The sequence below is a fragment of the Mixophyes fleayi genome, chromosome 2, assembly GCF_038048845.1.
Source record: "Mixophyes fleayi isolate aMixFle1 chromosome 2, aMixFle1.hap1, whole genome shotgun sequence".
Lineage (NCBI taxonomy): Eukaryota > Metazoa > Chordata > Amphibia > Anura > Limnodynastidae > Mixophyes > Mixophyes fleayi.
Genome location: NC_134403.1, coordinates 144,344,470 through 144,364,090, shown reverse-complemented (window position 1 = coordinate 144,364,090; position 19,621 = coordinate 144,344,470). Strand labels below are relative to the sequence as shown.

The 19,621-nt window shown below is 40.3% G+C and overlaps 1 protein-coding gene across 2 annotated transcripts in view; it reads left to right on the top strand.

Annotated features, from left to right (window-relative positions):
* Positions 1 to 8,501, top strand: part of CRACDL (CRACD like) — a 76,469-nt gene extending 67,968 nt beyond the window's left edge. For both annotated transcript variants that reach the window (XM_075200147.1, XM_075200146.1), the window contains exon 11: positions 7,525 to 8,501. In XM_075200147.1, coding sequence (XP_075056248.1) covers positions 7,525 to 7,670 — 146 coding nt within the window. In that variant the 3' untranslated portion in view covers positions 7,671 to 8,501. The remainder of the gene's footprint in view (positions 1 to 7,524) is intronic.
* The last annotated feature ends 11,120 nt before the right edge of the window (positions 8,502 to 19,621 follow it).

The window sequence follows — 19,621 nt, the reverse complement described above, 5'->3', positions numbered from 1 at the left end:
ATGGGGAACTAGGCTGATGGGAGATCTAACCCTCCCCGGCAACTCTCCTCACTCCAGGCCGTGGCTTCGGCCTCACTCTCCGGCCTCCCCCTCCGCCCTGACCTGGGTCCCGGATACATCTTACTTCCTGCCTACTCTACGATGCTCTTGCCTGACGTCGGTCCGTCTGCCATGCTCTCCACTCCCGCTGCCCGTCTGACTCCGTCTCCGCTGGACGCCTGCAGTCTTGACCACGTGGCCGCTTCCTGCCTCCAAGATGCTCCTTCATCGGCCGCCTCCGGTCCTGGTCCTCTGGCTGTCTCCGGTCCTGTGGCCCTCTCTACTACACTCCTCCGGGACAACGCTGCTCTCTCCAGTCCTTCTGATGCTCTCCTGGTTCGCCGCCCGTGATTTCCTGCTGCTCCTTCAAAGTCTTCCGTCCTGCTGCTCCGTCTTCTGTGGTCTCCCGTCCTGCTGCTCCTACTGACGCTCCATTGCCGTCTCATCTGGCCCTCCTGATCGCTGGTCCTCCGGAACCTCTGGGCTCTCCTGGTCCTTCTTCACCTCTGGTCTCCAGTACACTGGTCCTACCTGCTCTCTGTGACTCAGTGACTCCCCGGACCTCTCATCCAGCCTGAACTCGGTTTCCCTCAGATCACTGTCCCTCCAGCTACTACCTGTGACTGCCTGGACTCGCTTGTTTCCTGCGATCTCCTTCCTCATCGCCTGGTATCTGCTCTCTTTAGTCCATTCTTCTGTTACATTGTATTTTTCATTTTATTTCACATTGCATTTTTCATCTCATTTACATTGTACTTTTTTTTTTCATTTCTATTTTACCACTAGGTCACCTTTACCCTCTCTTATTTTTTTTTGTTCATTTCATTGTATTTATTTACTGCATCTGATTTTATTTTTATTTCAAACTTTATTTTTTGCTTACTGTACTCCATTTTGTCTCTGACTTTGCCCTTCTATTCCGCTCTTAGCATCCTCGTCCTAACCTTTTCGTCTTCCACTTTGCCATTGTCTCTCACTTTGCCATTGTCTCTCACTTTGCCATTGTCTCTCACTTTGCCATTGTCTCTCACTTTGCCATTGTCTCTCACTTTGCCATTGTCTTTCTTATCGCTATTGTCTCCCTGTTCTGCTACTCCTTGCCCTCCCTGCTCTATTTCTGTTTGTCTTCCTAGCCCTCCTTGCCTTATCCTTAGCTCCATCATTATAGGCCTCTCTTACCGACCTCATCCCTTTTGCTCTTGGTCTCCCTTCCTCCTCCTTCCACCCTCTTTTCTGCCCTCCTCCTTTCCGTCCCGTCCCCCCTCTCTCTCCCTACTATGCCTCCCTGCTCTCGCTCCATACCCATACTCTTCCCCCGCCCTACATCTCCTGCCCCTCCCTGCCCTCCGCCCATCTTGCTAACCTCATCCCCATCTCCCCTCTCTCCTCTCCCCCTTTCTCTTGTGCCCCCTGGAATGCTAGATCAGTTCGCAACAAGCTGACTGCTATCCACGACCTCTTTTTATCCACCTCCCTTAACCTTCTCGCCCTTACTGAAACCTGGCTCTCCAGGACAATCCATGGACAATCCCTCTGACCCTGCTTCCTGCAAACTGCTCACCCTTTCTTCCTCCCTTGGCCTTACCCAATGGACCTCCTCCTCTACCCACTCCCTTGGCCACTCCCTTGATCTTGTCTTCTCCTACCTATGTAATCTCTCTGACTTCTCCATCTCTCCCTTTCCTCTATCTGATTACCATCTCCTCTCCTTCTCTCTCTCCTCTTCTCCTGCTCCCCCCCCTGCCCAAACCTACTCTATCCATACGCAACATCGATGCCCTTGATCCGGCCACTCTGTCCTCCTCTCTTGATACTCTTCTTTCTCCCCTTTCCTCCCTCTCCTGCCCCAACCAGGGGGTCTCCCTCTACAATCTTACCCTCACCTCTGCTCTGGATGCGGTCGCCCCTGCCCACTCCGTCCACCCCCGCTGCTCCAAACCCCAACCCTGGCACTCCAAACTTACCCGCCTCCTCCAAAAATGCTCCCGTACTGCTGAACGCCACTGGAGAAAATCCCGCTCCCTGGCTGACTTCCTCCACTTCAAATTCATTCTCTCATCCTACAGTTCTGCCCTCTCACTCGCTAAACAATCTTTCTTCAAGTCCCTTATCCTCTCCCAATCCTCTAACCCCCGCCGCCTCTTCGCCACCTTCAGCACTCTCCTCCTGGATGTCCTCTCGATTCCTCAAACTTAACCTCGCCAAAACTGAACTCATAGTCTTCCCTCCCCCTCGCCCCCTTCTGACCTCTCTATCACTGTCGACAACACCTCTATCTCCCCTGTCCCCCAACTTCGCTGCCTCGGGGTCATCCTCGACTCCTCTCTCTCCTTTGGCCCTCACATTCTCTCTCTTGCTAAATCCTGCCGCTTCCAGCTGCGTAACATCGCACGCATCCGGCCCTTCCTTTCCCAAGATGCCACTAAATGTCTTATTCACTCTCTGATCATCTCCCGCATAGACTACTGTAACCTCCTCCTTACTGGCCTCCCCCACTCTCACCTCGCTCCCCTTCGATCTGTACTTAACACTGCCGCTAGGCTCATCTTTCTTTCTCGCCGCTCCTCTTCTGTCTCCCCCCTCTACCAATCCCTTCACTGGCTCCCCTTACCCTACAGAATCCTGTTCAAGCTCCTCACTCTTACATACAAGGCCCTCGCCAACTCCACAGCACCCTACATCTCCTCCCTCCTCTCTATCCATGCTCCATCCCGCCCTCTCCGATCGGCCAATGACCGTCGCCTCTCTTCCCCCCTGATCACCTCCTCCCACACGCGTTCTTCCGTGCTGCCCCTCTCCACTGGAACCAGCTCCCCCGCTCCATCAGAACTTCCCCTAATCTGTCCAGTTTCAAACGGTGTTTAAAAACCCACCTTTTTCTTAAAGCTTTCCAGTCTCCCACTTAACTTCCTACCTTTACTTCTGACTCTTCCCCCTCATTCCCCTTCCCCTATCCTTATCCTCCGTACCTCCTTCTCTCCCTCTCTCCCCTGTGTCTCTCTGTCAGTCTTCCCCTCCCCTTAGATTGTATGCTCCTTCGAGCAGGGTCTTCTCTCCTCCTGTCTTCACCACTTTTAACTCTGCTCGCCAGCTACCTAGCCTTACTCCTTGAGGACCCTCTTCCCCCATCCCCTCTCAATTCCTCCTCTTCCCCTGGGGGTCTCCCTCTAATCCGTGCCCTCCCTTCTTGGTGCCATTGTTGGCTGACCTTCCCCCGCCCCTCTAGCTGTGCCTTGAGCTCACTGAGTTACTGTGATTATTGTTTACTGTTCTGTGCCGTCTCTCCTCATATTGTTATTTTGTTTGTCTCTGTACGGAGCAGCGGACACCTAGTGGCGCCTTATAAATAAAAATTAATAATAATAATAATAATGGTAAGCAGAAGCATGTCATCATATAGCTCTCTCTCTTCTACTACTGACTCACTTTTTTTTTTTTTCATCAGCTCTCCTTCTCACTAAAATACTCTTCCCTCTCCCTAGCAATATCCCCAGCTTCCTCTCCCAACTTTGTATTGTCTCCAGCTCTATTTTCTGCCTCATGTCCTTTTTTTCTCCTTTCATTTTTTTTCTCCCCACTACACTTTTTTCACCACCCTGCTCTGTTCAGATTTGTACCGCCTTAAGCCCACTTTTTCACCCACTTTTCAATCCCCTCCGCTTTGCCATACATGTAGCACATTTCTTCAGATTTGGCACTTGCAGCTAACCAATCGGAAAATAGGCTGATTGTTCTCTAAGTAGCCATTCGCTAGTAGTTCCTGCCTCTGGCATTCGGGCCACACTAGATCATTCCTGTCAGACAGGCATTTTACTGGACAACTGAAGAAAATAAAAAATAAAAGGCAACAGCAACATGTGTACAGGTCGGTGGGAGGTGTGTTGGGAACACAGTGAAATTTCCCCTTCACCTACAGGGTCCTAGGGCAAGCTGTCCACTTACACTGCAGATAGTGCCTCCCCTGAGTTTGGTGTTAGGTCATATATTTTTGTTTTAAACACTGATTTTTTTTTTGTGTGTTCCTTGAATTTGTAAATTAAAAACTTAAAGACATTATTGATCTGAGAGTTGTAGACCATTTCAGAATATCAAATTACGTGAACATATAATGGCGTTTAAGAAGTATTTACATACTTGTGTGACTTGATTATATGCCTGTGTGTGTTAGATAGGGTTAATAAGTCTAAATGAGAGGTCAGGAGGGAAGGGGATGAAACTGAGGCTGACTCCAGTGAGCCCAGGGTGTGTGTGCAAATCTTTAAGGAGAGTCATCAGGATTCAAGGAAAATATATGACAGTTGGCAAAGGAAGTCTGAAAGACTGCTAGTGGGTGTGGGGTTGTGTGTGGGCGGGAGGGGGGGTTGAGGGTTCTGGAGTTGTAATGAAACCATATCCTCAAAATCTTCCTCCTTTGCTGCCCTCCCACTGCTCTCAATAGCTCTCTCATCTGGTCACAATCATTCTATTCGTTTTATCTAAATTCCATCTGTATTATTCTCAACTCAAACCTTATCCATATCAGCATTATCTTTGTCCTGTCTACCCCTTTCTTTCTCTCTTTCTTGTGTTACCTCCTTTTCCTACCTTCTAATCCCTGTCCTTCTATCTCACCTTACACACTTACCCCCCTCTACCACACCTACCCCTCTTCTTCCGCACGAGCCCCCTCTACTATCTCTCCTGTCTGTCCACCATTCTCCTCTGTTCCTTCCTCCATTACCCAATTTCCTACCACTCGCCTCGGCTGTTTGAACCCCCAATATCTATCACTACTAATTTTTTTACCCAACCTACGTTTAGCTCGGCGCATTCAAAATTATCCAGTTCTATGGACCAAAACCCTACCAAAACTATACCCACAGACTCGTATAATCTAGAACTGCATTTATACATGAGGTGACTGAAGTGCTCAATACAATTTGGAACAAATAGTAATAATTCTGTATAAAAAGGTGTACCAAGTGTTAAAATGTGGTATTGCATATAGCAATCAGCCAGGTTCTACCGTTGAGTTTTCTTAAATGTGAATGTTTTATTTCTCACCTAATATAAAATGTTCTAATAGCCCTGAGAGCGAATCACCCCACCCCCAAATTTTGCTATGGGACCCATCGTTCAAGTGTTATGTCCTTTCCTAGAATCAAATCTCTGGTTTGTTTTCTACCTTGTACATATTTTATATGTCCCTGAGAATACCAGCCTCTATACCTTTGCAGTCTGAAGCAGCAGCAGGTCATATGAATCCTCATCATCATCAGTTATTTATATAGCGTCACTAATTCTGCAGCGCTGTACAGAGAACTCACATCAGTCCCTGTTCTATTGGACTTTCCAGTCTAAATTTCCTAACATATATAAATATATATATATATATATATATATATATATATATATATATATATATATATATATATATATATATATATATATATATATATATATATATATATATACACATATTACATATATATATACACACACACACACACGTGTCAATTTCATAGCAGACAATTAACCTACCAGTATGTTTTTGGACTGTGGAAAGAAACCCACGTAAACATGGGAGAACATACAAATTCCACACAGATAAGTCCATGGTCAGGAATCGAACTCATGACCCCAGTGCTTTAAGGTAGAAGTGCTAACCAGTAAGCCACCATTCTGCCCCTATGAAGTCACAGTATCCAATGGCATTTTACATATTGTGGTATTGACCAAAGTCTGACTGCATGTTTTACAGGAGTATAACACACACTAAATAATATAACTGGGCCCACCTTTGTGCACAATCCCAGTGTTCTCCAAAATGTATTCCCATTGTGTATTTGTTAAATTCCCCACATCACCCTGGCATATTGCCTGGAGTTTCATAGCATTGTATGTAACAGTAACTTAAGCATTAGTACCATTTTCAGTATGTTCACCCTACCTACTGCTAATATTGGTATTTCCACCAGGCTTGAACTTTGACCTTACTTGGGCTTTTTCACAGTACCGGTTCAGCCTTATACAATCATTCACATCCTGTAATCCCCAAGTATATAAAGGTGCCAACTTTTGCAGCAATCTGCCAATGTGCCCTGTAAATGGATCATATTGCACTGACTTAACCCAGTTAATTAGTAACCAAAATATTTTGCTGTATATAACTTTAATACCTTATTCAAGCTTGAATCCGTGTAAAAGAGATGAAATAAGATGTCATCAGTGTATACTGTATATAAACAACATCACATTCTACCCTCCACAAACAAACTCTTTTATGTCCCCTGTGCTAATGATTGGATGAAGCCCTATTGCAAGTGCAAGCATTGGGGCACCTTTGTTTACGAAGCTGACATTTTTGATAGATATCCATTCATCTCTAACTTGTGTTCCTGGATGTAAATAAAATATGACCAATTTTGTAAAGTTTGGACTAGTATGTATATGTAAAGAATTGCCCACAAAAAATTGCCAGCGTCAAGGGCCAGTGCTATTGTATTACCAATTTTGTTGTGTTGCACTTGTAAATTAAAGAATAGTTATAATATTGATGACCACATCTTTGTTGGAAATGAACCTGGTCAGAGTAGATAACAGAGGGCAATCTGTTTTGCAAGACTTATGCGAAGATTTTAATATCTGCATTTAGTAATGATGTAGTCAGTGTATGACTCACAGTAAAATGGTAAAACCATGATGATTACATCATACATAAAGTCTGGACGGGAGTTATGCTCAAAGGAATACTTAAGTTGGTTAAGGGTATCTAACAACTTATCTGGAATACTTAGATATTTGATCAATCTAAGGAGGGAGTATGTCTAGCCCTAGGGCATTGTGATTTGGGAAGATCCCACTGCTAACTCCAACTCATTCAAAGCTAGTTGTCTCAGGAGATAATCAAAACATGATAGAATATTCTCATAGAATTATTGCATATCCTAAACTATACTTTATACTTTAGAATTAATTTTTTTCCCTTCGCTGAAGTAATGAATGTTGCAATAACATTAATGGTATCCTGTGATTTAGCCATATGGCCAGTAGCATCCCCATTTTCTCTTCATGCTTGTAGTTTGTTTACCATATATGGATGGGTACATCAGTTTACTCCAGTTAGGATTAACTTTCCATAGAGTCTTTGCTATGAGCTCTTATACAATGCACATCAGCATACCTGACTTTACAATTTAGATGATGCAGCTCCTGGGGTCAAATGTTGTAAATCCTAATTGGAATGTTAAAAACAGATGTATTGTGTTTTGATGATAGAAATTTATTCCAAAGTCTGACATTTTTTTCCTTCTATTAATATGATCAAAATGAAATTTTTATTTATTCCTTTATTTCTTTATTTTATCATAGCTCATTGGTAAAGACAGAATTATTTACTTAGAATCTCTACTTCTACCATGTCTGATAAGGGGGCTGTCATATGACATATGTGAAACAGAATGTAATGCAGTGTACATTTCTTTCAATTCCTTTTTCTTTTTGTAGCTACACAGTTGTCCTTGCTGACAGACAAAGAAGAAAAAACTCCACAGAAGCGACAAACCCTTTCAGTCTCTGAGGAACCATCTTGGATGGAACTGGCCAAGAAGAAATCCCAGGCGTGGAGCGACATGCCTCGGATCGTTAAATAAGAAAATAAAACGCTCCTGTTATTTGTTTCTACTTTCACATGTGACTAGGCTCCAGAAGGACTTATATAAGCACAAGATACAACTGAACATCTAGAAACCTCCAGTAGTATTATAGAATCTGTTCTGCTACTAGCGGAGTAAGCAATTATAATAATTTATAGTGTAATAGCCTCTGAGTATGTGTATTCATTTTTGAAAATGTGTGTTATAAAGTAACCCCCCACTGAGCTATTGATTTAAATGTTCTGTGTATTGACCCAAATGTGTTTCCTTTTTGTTTGTCAATTTTGCTGTTTTTCAATCTTTTAATTGGCTTTCGCATTTCTGTGTAGAACGTTTGTGGCTTCAAAATTAATGTTTGTTTCCCCTGCCATACATTATAACCCAGCCCGATGCTGAATTCTAGATAAAAAAGAAAAACAAATCATACAGGCATTGTCTCTGTTCTAATTTAACTCTAGTACACTTGTGCTCAGCACACAATCCTACGTACTTGAGGCTGCTATTTTGTGGACTGAACCAGAATTTATGAAAATACAGTCTATCAATTCATTAGGAACCAATGACTTTTCTGAGCTCGTCATTGATGTCACTGGTTTCTAGATATAGAATAGAAAAGCATTCTACTCTGTTTATAGTGCAAGAATTTATTAGCTTACTAAATTGTTGCATACTAAAGGGTGTGTAATAACATTTTATTTTGGATTATGTGAGACAGTAATCTCACTATAGTCTTTTAACCCCTGCTATCTGTAAAGTATAGGTTATATAGGCAAAGCATAGGCAATATTGGGTCCTATAACAGGGGCACACGCAGGGAGGGTTTCTGGTTCTTCATAGCGGCACTGTACTGTACAGCAGCTGCGGCAGAAGCGTCCGGCGGTGCTGTATTGTACAGCACCGCCGCGGATGCTTCTTTGACAGCACCGCGGCTGCTGTACAATACAGTGCTGCCGAAACGGAGCTGCTGCACATGAGCGGCCGCATCTCTCTCTATATTTTTTTTCGGGGGGGGGGGGGGGAATTCTGCGTGCGCCCCTGTATATAACTGAAAGGCTTAATTTTGTATTATTTCTTTAGCCCACAAAATGCCTGCCTTTTGCTATGTGCTTCAGTGGTGGGCAACAGACAGAGCCTGCTATAGCGGCCCTCCAGCAGGCTGCTACCAATTTTATTACAACAGGGGCAGCCAACTTTCATGTCACATAACACCTTCTGCACAGTGCACAGAGTTTACACGGCAGAAGGCTGGAGGGCTGCTCCTTGGGCCCTCTACTTCACGCTGCCCCTCACTGGTGTACAAGAATACACTTTGAGTTCTCAAATATTTTTTTTATTAATGTAACAAACCATGTGGTATACAATAATATTTTAATGTATACGTCTTTGAATAGAGTATCTGAGTAATGTAGCCTTTTTCTAGGGCAAAGAAATTCCAGTTTGAGAATCATTGCACCACTCAACTGTTGAATTTGATTTTTATATTGCTAGTTTTTAAAACTATGTTCTAAAACGTAATGCAAAGTTCAGAGAAGGTCATTACACACACACACATATATATATATATATATATATATATATATATATATATATATATATATATATATATATATATATATATATATATATTCATTCAGTAACTGTGAATGGGTTACATTTTTCTCCAGTACAGTGTCGATAGGCAGTGTTATGACAAGAGGTGAGAAGGAATGTACCTGTATCACAACAATACAGTGACTAAACATGTACCCAAGATGCCCTCTGGGTAATTGCTATTGTGTACCTCAGTAAATTGTGCATAGGTTAGTAGTCTAGATTTGGATCAAATTGGATGTTTTTATCAAAAGTACATATATCCTGTTGTAGCTGGTGTAAAACTCTAATGTAAGTAATTTATAAAATATAAGTCCATTTTTTTTCAGTATGATCCTTGTAAATATGTTTGTTATAATAGCCTACCCTGGTTTTGTGTATCGATCAACTTGTTTTATACAAGAAAGCAATAAAACCAGTTGTTAGAGCATGCTGGTCTTTATCTGTACAGCAATGTACCAATCTATAAGCATATGCACCATTTTTTTTATTACTGCAGTTCCACTTGCTGATATTCAGAGGTAGGGCCACAAAATTTGCATGCACACTTACTTCACTGATATGGTTACTTGAAAAGTTACATACAAATATAATTTACATACAAAGTATGAACCTCAATATGGATGACTTAATATTCCTAGTATTTTTATTTTTTTTATGTTTTGTGGTGCAAAAATGTAAATGTAAAGTGCACCTGTCATACAGATCTGACATCTGAGTAAAAGCGGAATAGTAATGTACAGTTATTAAAGTACACAGCATTCTTGAGAAAGTATAGCTATAATATAATAGCTATAATACTGTATCCCTGGCCAGAGAAATATTGTAAGCCTGGAATGCTTGGCAGGAGTGCGCCACATTACTGGGGCAGCCTGCTGGCTTGCCTGAGTGTGCAGGCCGTCGGGTGTTGTTCCACCTTGTGCTCCGTTCTGTATGGGGGAGCATCGCATGCGCAGTAACACTTCTTTTGTGGGGAGAATAGAGAGGGACGTGGAACTACACCCTCCGACCAGCCCATGCCAGAAAAAAAAAATTGGTGTTTCTGCAGTGATTAGGTCTTCACGCCGCATGCGCTGACCTAGACCGGTGGGTGACGGAGATCTCAGCACCAGCTCTGACTCCCTTGCTTTCTTGTTCTGCCATAATGCATTTGGCATTATTTAAATTTGCTGTTGGTGTGTCTTATGGGCCATGACCCTAATCTCGTGCACATTCAGAGCCATTAAAGATCATTTACGAAAGTGCAAGAGTGCAGAGCTTTTCTGTTTGTGCAAAGTGAATTCACAAGTGCACACCCACATCCCAGTGCTTGAAATCGGCCCAGTAATATCAATATGCGCCTACAAGAAATGCACATGGAAAGAATGGAAATATCATTTCAAAGTCCTTCCTTTTATCACTTTAGGATCATCCACTTTATTATCACCTTTTATTTTTTACTCCTAAATTACTGCTCAGTTTAACCTCACTTATGTCTTAAGTAAATCATAAGACTTATTTGTTTTTGAGACACCATTATTATTTGTGTGTTGATTATTTTATAACATTGATGGAAATGTGCGTACAAATGCGCTTTCCTGTAGTGCAAATGGATGGTGTGAATGGCATCCCAGTAAAAATTTAGGAGGTATATTTACTAAGCTGTGAGTTTGAAAAAGTGGAGATGTTGCCTATAGCAACCAATCAGATTCTAGTTATTATTTATGTAGTACATTCTACAAAATGACGGCTAGAATCTGATTGGTTACTATAGGCAACATCTCCACTTTTTCAAACCAGCAGTTTAGTAAATCTACCCCTAGGATGGCTGCTGATTAAGGTCACCTTCTGGGTATCAGTAGCTCAAGTCTTTAAGTAGGTAGGTAATCTCCACCCCTGTAAAAGAGGGAACACCCCCCTCATAATTTTAATTTCTTTATTTTTTTGTTTCATTGTTCGTTATTGAATTTTTAAGAAGAGGGAGGAGGAGGATGCAGAAGGAAAGAGGGGAGATCAGTACACTACCAAAAAAGATCATTGATGAAGCAAAAACTTTAATATTAAAATGAATAATGATATTGACAATAAAACCTAGAAGTGGATGAGGGAGTACATGTCTAACGTACAAATCCATCATTATTGGTTTAGCTTACTTTAAATTAAATCCTACTCCCAACTAATACCACGATACTTTAAATGTGGTTCCTATTGTGCATGGAGGCAGCAGACTTGAACTCTTGCTAAGATATTTCCTAGAGAAGGAGAGTGAGGGCCAGTTGTGGCTTTATTAGCTAGTGATACATGTACCCTAACATAATTAGGTCCTCTCCTCTAGTCCGGTAAATCTGCATAGGAGGTTGTGATGGACCTTAATGTGACGGAGATTATTGATCACATGGAAAACATCAGTACTAAGCAAAATTATATTTGTAGTATTTTTTATGTTCGGACTGTGGATTCCATTTATTGGAATGAACCGTGCATGTGCCGGTAGCATAATCCAGCCATTGTGCATGTTCAAAAGTGTCATTTACAGGTTACGCAGTAATTTGCAAATGGTCTACAATGGCAACTAAAATAAAATGAAATTCACATGGAATAAAATATTTTAAAATTTGAATATAAATTAATATAGAATGTGAAATATAAAATATAATCCTATGAATGATCATGGCTAAATATATGAAAACGTGTAATAGCCTACAACATATATAGCCACCTAATACTTCCTTTTTTTTTTTGTAACCAAGGGGTAATTGTGAGCAGCACGATGATGTGAATTTGTGTCAGTGAGAGGGCGAAGAGGCCACGATGACCTGATTTACATCATCAGGCCCGTCCATTTCTGAATTGTGACATGAGTGGCGCCCATGCTCAGCGTTGGTGGGTCCTGATGACGTGGATAAGGGAGGGTGGCCTGCTTTCCCAGGAATCCGGGATGATTCACAGAAATTGGTGAGTCTCCCGGACATTCCAGGAGAGTAGGGAAGTAAGAATAAAATGTTAAGGAGATTGTAAAAGCAGTAATTATGAATGTGATCTTCACAGATCATATTTAAAAAAATAAAGAGGAGATACTTTCTTACATGTATATGAATGCCAATTAAAACTAAGGGTCAATCTCATAACTTTTATTCAAGCCTAAGGGAAAAATGATCTTTAGCTGGTAAATCCAGAATACCTCTCTCTGGGATAATTCTTTTAGCATAATGACACCTGTCACCCGATATCAAATGTTCAATGTTAAATGGATTGAAAGAGCTATTTATCAACCAGGAAAAGGTCAATGATTGAATAGACACTGTAGACGTGAGAGAGAACCATTTTATCTTTAACAAATGGATTTAGCGCTCCCCAAGGGTCAAGAAGGACAATCTGTGATATCAATAAAGAAAAGTCAGGGCGAAGTTTAACCATTGTATAGTGCTGTGTTTGTGAGCCAGGGTCCTATTTATCAAGAGGTAAGGGGCTAAATAAAAGGCAGGTTTTTAAAAGTGTTTGCATAAAAACTTTATTTGAAATACCAGTATAGAAATGATGAAAAACTACAGCTCAGCTGACTATTGGGTTTATTTTTGTCCTACACTATCTGCCATTTCTTCTCAAGACATCTTCAGGGCCAAACTAATGCTCAGGGAATTAAATCCTAAACACTGTGTGAGGCTTGATCAGATCTCAAAGGAGGATGAGGACTATAAACTCTATGTACTCTTGTACTTGTGCAGAAATAGTGGATATGAATCTTGCGTGTATGGAAATATATAGCATTTTGGGAGAATGGAGATAGGAGGGGTAAGAAGTGGGATGTAAAAGAGAAATAAAAGTAAGAAGAGAAAACATAATCTGAGCTGTACGTAAGACTCTGAAATGCCATTGGGCAGGTAGCACATAGAGAAGGAACAATGCAGCTGTGACACAGACTACATGTAACATGTTTATTTATAGGCTGTGACTCTAGATATCTGCTTAGTGTGTTGATGTGTGTATATGACAGCCCCACTTTGAACTTATCAGCAAGACAGTAAGAGATACATTCTCTAAATTGTGTCAGACCAGTTTTAAAAATATCAAATGTTGCAGCAGATTACTGGCTGACTGCCACAGTCTGTATCTAGGGAAATGTGAAATTCTGTTGATAGGGGCCAGCTTAACTTACTCATGTACATTCTACTAGAATGCAGACAAAAAGAAAACAATATTAGTAACAATAATCATTTACAAGCAAAGACTTATATCCACAATCACAGAGCAGAAAAAGCAGTCATAATGCACATTATCCACCCGTTAATTAAGTAATCTTGCCCTGAAAAACGAATTCAATATTTGTATATGTGGGTGTATAAGTAGCTATTCTGCACTAGCTGAGAATGCCCTGCATTCCACAGAGGTGCAGTAGGTGCAGACTTCTCTCAAACCCATACACAAAACAGGTGTATTGATATCGTATTACATAACAAAACTGATTTTCTGTGCGTGTTTGTACTTCCTGAAATGGGTTTTTATATGCATTAAGAAGTAAAAGTATAGAGGGGAGTGGACAAGCTTATTGAAGCTTATATTGCACAAAGGAATAAATAATAAGCATAGGTATGTTTTCTATACACCTGACACATAATTGCATTTACACAAATTCCTGCCAGAGCTGATATAAAGTTTCCTTTACTTTCTGATATAATTGAAGCTTTTAGTCATTCTTTGTATAATGACAACAAAGCCAAACTTATGTTAGAGCCAAAGTGTAGCTCCAGTGTTTGATTCAACTTTTATAAAAAAAAAAATATTGCTGTTTATTTTAACAAAATCCAGATCTGTATAATTCATCCTTACTATACTTATGAATTACTGGACATCTAATTATTTAAACTAGATTTGAGTGGTTCGGATTCTGTCTAATCCGACAGATCCGAGATTTGGTGTTCCAAGTGAAACCGAGTCATGCTGCCCTTGTGAGTCAAACAAGGGGACTCTGCCAGTTACCATGTCCAGTTTGAGTTTTAAAACGTCAATCTTGATTTGTCTTTTTGGCTAAGCTCAAGTGTAGTATCTGACCTAGTACACTTAGTACAGGACACCCTGAATAGGCAGATCTCCTTGGTTTGATGCCATAAGGCCGGTGGTGTTTGGAGCCTGAAATGCATGTTGCTCCAGAGGGACATGGCCCATAGGTGACCTGAAAATGCAGTGGTGGTGGGACTGGAACCCTACTCTTGCACAACCCCGTGGTAAAGGGAATGGTGCGAGAACCATGTGTATAAATATGGAATGTATAAATTATATTTTTCACAATTTTTAATGAAACATTTCTAATCTATTAGATTCTATTTCCAGAATCTATTTTTCTTTTGTTTTTGTTCATTCGATAGTTTTTATTGTGTGGCAATCAAAAACAATAAGATAAACATCATCATAATCAGCATAATGTAAGCAATGCTTATATTTATTTTTATATATTGTACAGATTGTAGAAAACTTGCTCAACATAAAACATCTGAAAACACTCTCATCATGAACAAAAAAGAAGGTAGATGATGAAAAGAGAAAGAGGAGAAAAGAAAGAAAGTAGTTGAGGGTTGAGAAAGTGTGTGCTACTGCCTAGATCACCACTGTCCAACCAAAATTGTTTGTTAGCCTAAAACAGTGTTGGCTAACCTGTGACACTCCAGGTGTTGTGAAACTACAAGTCCCAGCATACCCTTCCAGCAATAAGCTGCTATATATTGGCAAAGCATGCTGGGACTTGTAGTTTCACAACACCTGGAGCGTCACAGGTTAGCCAACACTGGCCTAAAATGTTAACATTTAGCACATTACAACAATTAAAATAATATTATTACAATTACTTACCTAGCGCTTTCCTGGAATAGGCTCTCTGTTCTGCGGGTGATGTCCTGTCCTCAAAATCCCGTGAGACTGCCTCTTTCCTGTCACCTGACCAGGACTGATAACTTACATAAATTAACTCGTTGCCCTGCAAATTACATCAGTGGCTCTACACAGCTTTCCAGTGCGTTGGAGAGCCATACAGAGGCATAGCAACTCTAATTAGATCAAATTAACACAATCAAAGGCGTTATCTGCATTAAGAGCCAGAAGCATCAGGGGAGCCTTATCATCTTGAGCAATATGTATAAGAAAAAGAATTATGTGGATATTATGGGGCAGATTCAATTCTAAAAAACATCGCCGGGTAGTGTCACAGAACGGGCGCTAGACACCACACAAAGATTTTTTTAGTGAAAGTACCGCTCATTTTTGCTCGCGCCCCATAGCGGTGCGAGCAAAAGTAAGCGTTTCTTTTTACCATATAAATGGTAATAAAGTGCAACCACAATGATCTCAGGAACATTGCAGCCAATTAATTCTGCCCCTATATAAATAAGAGATTCTAAAACTGGATTTATTATGAGCAACCTTAGTTTTGAGATCTTTTGATATCTACATTGATTAAAATGGATCTATAATTACTACACACTTGCATCTTTGCCTGGCTTCTGTATAACCGTAACATGTGCTCTCAGCATGCACAAAGGCTGAATGACACTGTTCTAGAGGGCAGCATTAATCAAGGAGAAAAATTGAAGGAGGGAAATATTTCAAAATTGCTTATAGTTGTCCTCAGTAAAGCCATCAGTGCCAATCATTTTAGATGACTTCACAGAAGGGAACATTAGATCAATTTTAAGAAAAAACACTTGATGCACAATAAATATAGAAAGGATTACAGAAGCGGTGGTAGTCATTACAGCGAAGAAGTAATTTCCGACAACAATTAGAACGATATGTTAATCACGACTGCCGTAATTCCCGACATTGCTGCTATTATGGTGGAAATGTGAGGACCCACCAGCTGTATAATGTAGAAACGTTCCCAAAAAAACATTCTACAGCCGGCGGGTTCTCGCATTGCCCCATTTATAGCAGGAATGTAACTGTTGCCCTTGAAAGTGATGTAAATTTCAGTGCCGGTATGTTCCTTTCTCGCAATTCTTGTATGTCCCTTTTTCAAGAAGTCTGTATTTCTTATATGTCGGGAATTACAGCAGTTGCAACTAACATGTCGTTCTACCTGTTGTCACAATTTACTTCCACGCACACTCGTACCCCACCCTACCCCAACCCTACAGAATACAGATAATTGTTTAGGTTTTTTTTTAGAAAATAAAGGAGCATTAATGAAATGTTTAAGTAAACAGGTTGTGAGTCAGCATGTTCCAGAGAGTAGGAACCACAAAGTTAAAAGCTTGTATTCTGTATAAAGCAAAGGAGATTCTAGATATTGTTAGTAGTCTTTCATCTGCGGATCAAAATGAGTGGATTATAGAGATTCAGAAGCTGCTTCAAGTACCCAGGACCATTTTATGTAGGGTTTTGAATGTCAATAAGCCAATCTTGAAACTGAATTGGCATCTATCAGGCAGCCAGTGAAGGGAATTCAGAACAGGGGGTATATTTACTAAACTGCAGGTTTGAAAAAGTGGAAATGTTGCCTATAGCAACCAATCAGATTCTAGCTGTCATTTATTTAGTACAGTCTACAAAATGACAGCTAGAATGTGTTTGAAAAAAATTGGAGATGGTGCCTACTTCAAACCAGCAGTTTTGTAAATATACCCCCAGGTGTTATGTTGCAGGGACAGGCCTGGCTACTGCGTTTTGTGCCAGCTGCAAGCGGTACAATTCTTTTTCTGGGAAACCAAGATCGAGTACATTGCAGTAGTCCAAGTGCAATGAGGCAGTGGGTTATCCCCAAATACATGCTTGGCTTTATGGCAGATGCCTGTGCATTTTCAGTTTGTTCACATTGCATTCCGTTTGGGCTGTTGAAGAAATGCAACAAATATATAAAAACATGTAAAATATTTTTTTCTTCTATAATTTATTGACCAGTGACCATAATATATATTAACCAGAAGTTCTAAGTGGTATATGGTGGTATGCCATAGCATCCCTTCTCCTACTGCTTTGATCATAAAACTGCCATTCGTTTACATTGTATATACCTCCAATTCTATATTTCCACTTCGACCACTGCTAGTCAAAGTAATCTTTAAGCAATGTGCACTGCATTCTAAAGTTTTGTTCCTCTGTACATGGCACATACCACAGGCACTTTATCACCTCCTCTCTATGCAATCAACATTTAAACGTATCTAACAGATTAGGTAAATACTACAACAATTACATGTTCACTGCCTGGTACTGAATTGATGGAAAATGCTGATAATTTTAGTTACAAGTATTTATATTTTCGGTCTGTTATTAAGCATATATGAATACTGTATGAAGGCAGTTATGTTTTTTAAAAATATTTATGTAATGTTTTGCTATATATATATAATATATTCATCTTTTATGAGTATTTATCAGATTCTCTGTCATTGTTACACTGTGATACTAAGGCTGGAAATGAATTTGAAATGAAATAAGTCTCTGATGCAACTGGTAAAACTGCAATCTGAAACCTTATTGAATTAATAGCTACCAAAAAAGAATAAATTAATAACATAATGTACTTGAAGCTACCTACACTAGTAGGGTAGATGTTAAGGTGAAAACTAAACTAAAGTAATTTTTTAAACATTTGACAATTTGTACAAAGTTTATTATTAAGCAAAAACAGTTTAACAGTAGTACAATAATAAAGAGACAGAGAGAAAACAAACCTAGCCAATAAATCATTTTAACAACTTGTAAACTTGTAGAGGAAATAAACCAAAGTTTATTCTTGACATGTGGAAGGGGGTTGGGCATTGGGCATGGGTTCTTCCAATACTTATAGGGTATTGGCTGCATTTAGAATATGGGAGATAAGCTTGCTGGACTGGGGGCTCTAAACCAGGAACCAGGAGGCACAGAAGAACAGACCAAGGAGAAAGAAGAAATTTAGTGTCCAATATCTGTTCAAGTATTGTATGAACTAAATATGGATAAAGCCTCCTCTAATCCCACAGTTCCGCCAGCATAGAGGGAAGTAGCTAGCAGTATGTTCTGAAGTCTCGTGTACACTGTGTACCATGTAGAATATGTGTTTTCTTTAGTCAAAGTGGAGATGGAAGTCCTGGAGAACCCATCCCTAATTCTGCTCACATGTCCTCATCAATTGGGTGTGCCAGGTCCCTTTACCACTTAATCTCATGTCCCAACAAAGAGTCTGCAATAGCAGTCCGGAGTAACTGATAGAGAGTAGAAATCATGCTCTTCCTATTAGGATTATAATAATACAGACACTCACATGAAGTGAGGTTCCTAACTAATTGCAGTCTAGGTAAGGACTGTAAGAAATAGCATATTTATAACTTTCACATTAAGTTTCCTCCAGGGAAGACTGCATAGAGCAGGAGGAGAGCCTGGTGGAAAATCAAGATGTTCCCAGACTGAGGTTAATGGAGAGAGTGTTGTAGTTACCTTAAATTTCTTAATATAAAGCCAGGTGGCTCTAGAAAACTTAATAACAAACTTATAATAATAATAATATAATCCATAACTGACCTAGAAAATTTAGAGGAGTTTAGGATTGAGGTTCAAAAAGTAACCCCAGTTTTAGATGCGTCTATCTGGAACAGGATGGGGGGAGAACCGGGCTACCAGTTGGCACATATTGCAGCTGATATATAAGGGTAGAAACCGTCAATCTGTGGTGTTTGTCTACCCAAACTTATTTATGGCTTTTTGCACTCGCTTAAGGGTACTGAATCAAACTGGAATCATCTGGAACAGATATAAAGTATGGGGCAAAATATAAGTTCTTGCAGCAGATATCTAACCAAACTAGGAGATAATGTACCTCCCGCATGCACGCAGGTCCTTTTGAATTTAATAAAAGATTTGAGGAAATTTTTCTTTGTACTGTGAGTAATAAGAGGTTGTAATTTAGATCCTCAAGTATTTTTTTTTTATAATATTATTTTGTGTTAAGGAATGTTTGTCATTATCTGGTATTTATTTAGTATCCAAGATTGCTGAAACTGAGTTGAGAACTTTATATAAGCTTTCGAATGGAGGTATATGGAATAGTTAAAATGAGAAATATATCTTCAGCAAATAATGATAATTTTTAAGTCTCATCTACCACCTTTATACCTTATTATTGAGATTGTGTCTGATGAGGTCTACTAATGGCTCAATAATTAATGTAAATATAAGGGGTGATAATGACAAGTGCAGCCCTAAGCAGAACGTCCCTAAACTCAGGTGATAGGGACAACGAATGGTACCTGCAGCCGAGAAGGTAACTCCCCTCCAGTAGCCAGTCAATGGGAGGGGAGTGGGCGTTGTCGTCCAGAGAAGTATACGCCGGGCACAGGCACATTCAGTCCTTCTTAACCGGCTGAAAAAAAAACACCGCACCCGCCGAACATCCTTGACTAGTACCTTTTCGT